Source organism: Penaeus monodon, chromosome 35 (assembly GCF_015228065.2).
Source record: "Penaeus monodon isolate SGIC_2016 chromosome 35, NSTDA_Pmon_1, whole genome shotgun sequence".
NCBI lineage: Eukaryota > Metazoa > Arthropoda > Malacostraca > Decapoda > Penaeidae > Penaeus > Penaeus monodon.
In genome coordinates, this window is record NC_051420.1 from 23,479,128 (window position 1) to 23,486,627 (window position 7,500).

The 7,500-nt window shown below is 50.9% G+C and overlaps 1 protein-coding gene across 6 annotated transcripts in view; it reads right to left on the reverse strand.

Moving 5' to 3' along the window:
- Positions 1-7,500, reverse strand: part of LOC119595123 (abnormal cell migration protein 10-like) — a 164,612-nt gene that overhangs the window by 65,362 nt on the left and 91,750 nt on the right. Inside the window, exon 2 of one of the 6 annotated variants that reach the window (XM_037944283.1) lies at positions 3,059-3,661. The exons of the other annotated variants lie outside the window; for them this stretch is intronic. Coding sequence (XP_037800211.1) covers positions 3,059-3,187 — 129 coding nt within the window. The 5' untranslated portion in view covers positions 3,188-3,661. The remainder of the gene's footprint in view (positions 1-3,058; positions 3,662-7,500) is intronic. 6 annotated transcript variants of the gene reach the window in all.

Consider the following 7,500-nt stretch of genomic DNA (forward strand, 5'->3'; position numbering starts at 1 on the left):
AAAAATGGAGGAGGGGGGAGGAAAGAGGTGGGCAAGAGTAAAGAAGAAGGGAGACAGGAGGAGGGAGAATGACGAAGGGAGATGAAGGGGAAGGCAAGAATAACCGCCCTCTGCAGCAGCCCTCGCCGGCCCCTCCGCGCTCCCCCCCGGCACGCGGAGGGAGGCCGGGATGCTGAAGGTAATTCTGTAATGCGGAACTGTATGGCTAGCTGTATGGGGCACAGGCGTTGGCTTGCTTGTGAGTGTGTGAGTGTGTTCGTGCGTCGTCGTGTTCGTGCGTGCATGCGGTTACGAGCGAATGGGGGAGGGAGAGATAAGGAATGGGGGGGAGAGGGGAAGAGGGAAAGGGAGAGAGGGAGAGGGGGAAGGAGAGGGAGGGAGAGAGAGAGAGAGAGAGAGAGAGAGAGAGAGGAGAAAGAGAGAGAGAGAAGAGAAAGAGAGAGAGAGAAGGAGAAAGAGAGAGAGAGGAGAAAGAGAGAGAGAGGAGAAAGAGAGAGAGAGAGATTCCCGAAACAGAAGGCGACCGCAGAGCGCACGGAGATGACAAACGGCGATCCAACACAGCGAAACCCCGGGAGGCGGCAGACAAACGGTAGCAAAGAACGTGGCAATAAAGGCAAGGCTACGATTACCTCGGGAGCAAAACAGCCCCTTGGGCATTACTCCCCCCCCCCCATCTCCGGCTTCCTCTCCTTTTGTGTGCGTTCTTTCTCTTTTTTTTCCTCTTCTCTCTTCCCCAGGTTTTCTTTCTTTTTTCTCTGGTTCTCTCCTCCTCCTGCCCTCTCTCCTCTTCACTTTATTTCCCTCTCGTCTCCTTCTATCAACCTTGTTGAGATTAATTCATAAAAAATAATAATCAACAAACCCCGCCTGACCGCCTTCCTGCATATTTGCTATTAAGCATATCATCAAATTTGCTAATTTCTTCCGAAACTTCAAATGCACTGATAGCTGTGGCTTGTAAAAAAAAAAAAAAATACAAAATATATACTACACTGAATTAGGCTTATGTAGGCCCCACAACGACCTTGCTTTATAAAATCAGAAAAAATATCTACGAAAAGAAAAACATATCTAGAGCTTTCCTTTGTCTCAGTGGTACATCCAATGTAAAAAATAAATAAATAAATAAAATAAAATAAACGACTATTCGCTCCAAGCCACGTGGAAGGTTTCTCTCGCCGGCAAACAACAGGAGGGGGGGGGGGGGCGACACCGAGAGCTCGAGTCGCTGATGGCATGGCACGCGCAAACGTTTCCGCCCTCCAAACGTTTTCCCCCAGAGAACGACGAAGGAAAACTATGACCGTCGCACAGGTGAGACAGGGCTTCCCTCCCCCCTCCCCCTCGCGCGGCTAAGACAGGCGTCACGATTAGCATCATCACCAAGAGGCCGGCACGTCTACACCTTTGTGTCGGGGGGGGGGGGGGCGGACGCCTACTCGTCTTAGCTAGGATTACTGCCGCCCGAACGCACGCCAGGTACACATCAGCACTCTTATCCCAGAACGCTTAAGACAGGCGCGCTTAACACACGCTTTATATATAAACACTACTCTGTTACTAAAAGTAATACATGCACAGATACAAGCACAAGCGCTCTCTCTCTCTCTCTCTCTCTCTCTCTCTCTCTCTCTCTCTCTCTCTCTCTCTCTCTCTCTCTCTCTCTCTCTCTCTCTCTCTCTCTCTCGCACCACACATACACACACACACACACACATACACACACACACACACACACACACACACACACACACACTTGCGGTGCATTACGCGCAGTATATCCTTCGTACCCGCAATTGCGCAATGCCATCACGCATGTCCAACGCTGCCCCCGCGTCCTACCGCAGGCCATGCACCCGCACCCACCAACCAACATGCAAAAAAATGTTAATCGACATGCAAAAAAGACAAGAACGGCCGTGAGCACCTGGTAACAACCTAATTTGAAGGGGAAATAGACGCCACTGAAGCCCCATTATCACGAAACACCGCGGGTCGATTCCCATACAAGGTCCAAGCTCTAATATCATGATGGTGCAAGGGCCAACGGTGCGAAGTCCAGCGATTCCACGGTACAAGTTCTGAAGGTATGACGGCACAAAGATCCAATAGCTAAAGGGAACAAGGTCCAGGTGCAAGGTACACGGGGCAAGGGACAAAGTCGGCGTGAGAACATGTGGGCCCAGCGGATGGTGCCTGTCTCTGCACCATGCCCGTAATTGCCTTCTGATTCGCCCTAATGAGAAACAACATCATCGCACACACATCCCCGCATTAGATCGATTCACTATAAGCTTAATGTCAAAACTGAGGCTCGAAATGTCAAAGTCGGTAACATGCACAGCCGACGCACACATACCCACATATACAAATACACCCTTTAAGCTTATGATCCACAAGGTGCATCATTCTGCAAGATCTATGGCAAAACAAGCAATATTTTGTAGACGCAAAATTTAGTTATTGACATCAAACCACAAGCACAATGTCAAGCACAATCGAGGATTCCACAAAACTAAAACAATAAATCAAAGTCAATCTCGTCTTCAAATCCCCCTCCCCCCTTCTACCACAAGACCAATTAAACCACTGCTATCGCCCCTCTCCCACCCTCTCCCCCATTTCCACACACAGGCATATAAATTTATATAAAGCTATGTAATACATCTCCAAGGTTCCGCACACAAGCATAAATCACAGCGCCCATTTAGAAGCTGCTCGCTCTCCCACGCCGCGGCGCCGAGGTCACCGGATACAATCAGCCTGGTGTGGGCCCCGGCGGAGGTCAGCGGCGGCGCCGACCGTCATCGCTGCAATAACAACACTCACCGACGTAAATCTCTTTCGCCGCCATGGAATCTCGGGTCGCACGCTGCGGGCCTCATGCTTTACGACAATTTTATCGTTTTCCTTATCACTTCTTTCCCTTCATTCCCATTCTCCTTCCCATTTATCTTACTCTTTCTCTTTCCCTTCCCTTTGCTCCCCTTCTCCTCCATCCCCTTCCCTCTCCCTCCCCCTTTCCCTTTCCCCCCTCCCATTACCCCGAACTCACCTCATCCTCGAGCAGGTCGTCCTCCGACGCCGTGTCCGATGTCTCCCCCGGGTCGTAGTCGGAGTCGAGGAAGGAGTTGGAGGCGGCGGAGGAGCTCCTCTCGATCACGAAGTACGGAGAGTCGTCCATGGTGGCCGCCCCTCGCGCTGCACGCCCACTGCACGAACACTCACCCGCGCCGCCTGTGCAAGTGCATGGCCTCCTCGAATTGTGTATCCGATGAGCCTCTTTTCCCTCAAGCACCGACTGGTTCCGCGGCACACATGGCACTTTACCACTTAACACTTGCACTGAGGGCTTCGTCAGGTAAGAGTCATGCACGGGAAATGGCAACGACGTGTGTGTGTGTGAGTGAGTGGGTGAGTGAGTGAGTTTGAGAATGCTGTCTCACGCGCTTCTCACTCTTGCCGTTTCTCCTTGATCCTCATCCTTCGCTATCTCCCTCTGCGTCAGTGCACTTGCTCTTCTCCCGCGATCTCAGTATAATCCTCATCGTATCTGCCCTTCAGTTAATCCTGCAGAGCTTTACCAGCAGCGGTAATTCACCAAATATCACTTAAACAGCACTAATAACACACACAACTTCGATTTAACTTTTAAGACCTGAAAAAGCAATTCTGGGTGAGACGGGCACGCCAGGGGCCGACGGCGACGCGGTCGTCCTTCCCTCGCCGTGTGGGAGCCGACACTCGAGTGAGGCAGAGTTGGAGAGTGAGTGAGGGAGCAAGATATCTCAGTGTGGGTCTGGTATGCGGTGCCGGCTGCCTGCAACCGTCACGCCAACACCAACATACCAGCTCTCCTCTCCACATGCCCTATACCCTCACCTCGGGGCCATACGATATAGCGGGTCCTTTTCACATAAAACAAACTTCAAACGCAGACTGCGACGCAGCCACAGGCGCAATTAACTTATAGTCACCAGCTAAAACAACACAAGCGTGAGAACATGACGGCGATGCCCTCAACACAATGCCTCGGTGCCACATCCGTGTGTGTGTGGCCCTCCAGCCGGACTGGTGCCTGCTGCCCACGCTTGCCCTACCACTTACCCCTTACCCATGCCCCGTTACACTCATCCGTGCCTTGCTCAACACTCATCCCGCCACGCCATACTCACGCACCCCCTTGGGCATGCAATCATACTCATCCTGTCGCACTGCATTCATTCTCTGCTTAGCCCGAGGCTTAACTGCCTTCATCCTTCTGTCTACCGCACTCATCCTCATCTCAGCCGCCCCTCGCCCCCTTTGACATCATCCTTTTCCTCTTCAGTCGTCATTACTCATCAGAATCGAAATAGAAACCTTGTAAGTAGGCGTTTGCCCATTTCCCGTTCTCTCCTCATTTAAAAGCGTTACTCCCACCTCTCTCTAGACGCTCTTCGCCCTTATGACCCCCTCCTCCCCTCCTCCGAATGCTTCCCTCCCTGCCCCGCCCTCCTCCTGCCCTTTCACAATCCACCTTTTACTTCTGTTCATCAAACCCTATCCTTTACATCCACGTATCACGAATTACCGATTTCCACACATTACCCATTCCTCACGCCATGCACGGACTTCATTTCGGCATGGCGTTTCCGCTTTTTCTGAATGGATTTCTTCTAACATATGCTACTACTACCACTGCGTCTTCTATCCCCTTTTGTTTTTCCCTTCTCCTGCCTCCCCTCCTCTCTCACCATTTATGGACAGTGCCATGTCTTTCCCTGTGTCACAGTGCCATCGAAAATCTCTCACCAAGGCGACAGGAAATGTACATTTCGAATTCCAACCCCACTTCCTTCTCCCCATCCTCGTTCTCCTTCTCCTGTGTTCTCTTCTTTCCTTATCCTTAACCCTGCCCTCATCCCGCCCCAACTCCCCCATCCCTGTGTCTTCTCCCCGACCCCACGGCCTCCCCAGCCTTCACACCTTGTGAATGGGCACGGTGTTGAGTCACAACACAGCAAACAGACCTGACAGTGTGTTACAGGTCACGTGATCACCAAGTAACACGCAGGCAGGCAGGCACATTCGGCTCCCGTTAATTAAGACGGGGTATTTTTAGACTTCAATGAAATCTGCCTTTCGGTGCAACTAATCACCTTTCTTGCATGCCATCACACAATCGCCCTCCCTGTCCCTTGCCGTTTGTCCTGCTACTTCCACATCTCGTCTCCACTTTTTTCTTCTTTTACTTTCCTATGGAAGTAACATTTTTCTTTTTTCTTTTTCTTTTTTTATCTTATGCTTTCTACGCCAACTGATTTAGCGTTCAAAATGAATCCGACGTGGACATTACACATACTAATTTCCTTTTATATCACTTCTCCCTTGTTAACATCACTTACAAACAAAATGCATGAACAAAATAAATGAAATAACTGCATCATGATCATGGACATCACCAGCATCGTCGTCACCATCATCAACGATGGTAATAATAATTAACAATAAGCAGCGAGCTGAGGATGTAATAATGTTATTGTGAATATTTTTACTGTTTCTACTTTCGCTTCTCTCCCTCTCCTTCCTCATCACCCCTCCTCACTCCCGCCTTTCTCCTCCTCTGTCCCCTCTCCCTTCCTCCATTGCTTCCCGGCCCCCCTCCCCCTCTTCCCTATCTCCTTAACGTCAGAGAGACAAGTGGCACTTCTCTAAGGGTGCCAGCGGGACCACACTCTCACCTTCGCTTCCCATTCCCTCCTCTCCGTCTCCCCTTCCCTCCCTCCCCTCCTCTCCGTCTCCCCTTCCCTCCCTCCCCTCCTCTCCTGTGCCCTCTCTCCCTTCTTATCTTCTTCCCTCCTCCGTCCCTCTCCCCTCCCCTCTTCACCCTCTCCTTCTATCCCCCCCGATCCCTCTTCAGTGCGTGGCTGCATCCTCATCCACACACGGACTTGAGAAGAAAAAGAAAATGGAAAATGATGAGAAAGAATTATTAAATAGTGGGCCTTAAAGGGCAGGATCGACCGGTCCGCACTGCCCTATCCCAGTGAGTACGCCCTCATGCGAGCTCCGAAGGCGTGGGCGTCGGTTGCGTGCGAGGTGAGGAGTGAGAGCTCGAGAGAGTAAATATTTTTCCCAAAGAGTACATTTAAAGTGGAAGACGCGAGATAAGGTGCGTAAATCTGGGTGCCGGTGAATGGAAGGGGATGCTGCATCTCGCTCATTATGAGTACGTGGCACTGTGGCACTGCTCCTCTCTGCTCTCCTCTTCCCTTCCTCCTCTCCTCTTTCCTTCCCTCTTCTTCTCCCCCTCTCTTTCTTCCTTCCTCTTCTTATACTACCTCCCTCCCTCCATCCCTCTCTCCCTCATACGGTCTCTCCTCCCTCACTGTGGCACCAGCCCCCTTCCTTCCGCGCGTCTGGCACCTCCTGCTCCTCTACCTCTGCTGGTAAACGTCTCCCGAAACCCCCGGGACGTGCATAGCGAGCGCAGATCCCGCGGGAGAAACTGAGCGTAGGAAGCAGCCATTGGCAGCACCTCGAAGCAATTAGCAGCGTTGATTCTTCAGAGCCGAGGAAGGATCAAGAAGCAAAGGAGAAACGGCAAGAAAACCACAATCCTATAAAATGTAAAAGTAAATATTTTTTTCTTTTCTCCCTCTTCTCGCACTTTCTTTCCCTCCCTCTCCCTAGCCGCTACCTTCTGCCCTTCTCCTTCTGTCGCCTTCTCCCCTGCTGTCTGCGGGGGGGCTTCCGCAGTGCCTGTTCCTCTCCGGTGCGCGGATGTAAACCAGACACGAGGCCTAAGCTGTGCCGGCTGCTGGCTGCGGCTCTCTCTCCCTCTCCCTTTCTCTCTCTTTTCCTCTCTCTCTATCCTCCCCTCCTCCCTTACTTCCCCAAACAACACCCTAAAAATATAAAAATAGTTTATTTCTTTAATAAACTGAACACTGACACATATTAAAGGACATCCATAGAGTAAGACTTCAGTCAAAGTCTGTCTATCTGTCTGTAAGTCAGTAAGTCTCTCTGTTTAAAGTATGACTTCAGTCAACGTCTGTCTATCTGTCTATCTGTCTGTCTGTCTGTTTGTCTGTCTGTCTGCCTGTAAGTCAGTAAGTCTCTCTGTTTCTCTCTCTCAATCTTCCAGTCTGTCTCTGCCTCCTCTCTCAGTTGGAAGGGGTTTGGCAACACTGCCGCCAGTCCTGCGACCGATCCCACAGGATGCAGAACGTGAGAAAAGGGCTGGTAACCCTGCAGCGCCAAAACACTGGTCGATGATGTACGCCCGAGTTTCCGAGAGCACGTGACTCTTGCGGCGGGAGGGAAACGGGTGCTTTTCCAGGCGGCGGGAAAAATGCCTGAATGAGAGGGGCGTATAACGAAACAAAACGAACATATAAAATACTGATAAACATGCCGATAACAGCAGTGCAACGTGTGTTTGATGGTCACATCAGTTAAATAGACGAGGTAAACACAGAAAATACAAAAAATAAATGGAAAGAAAATGTA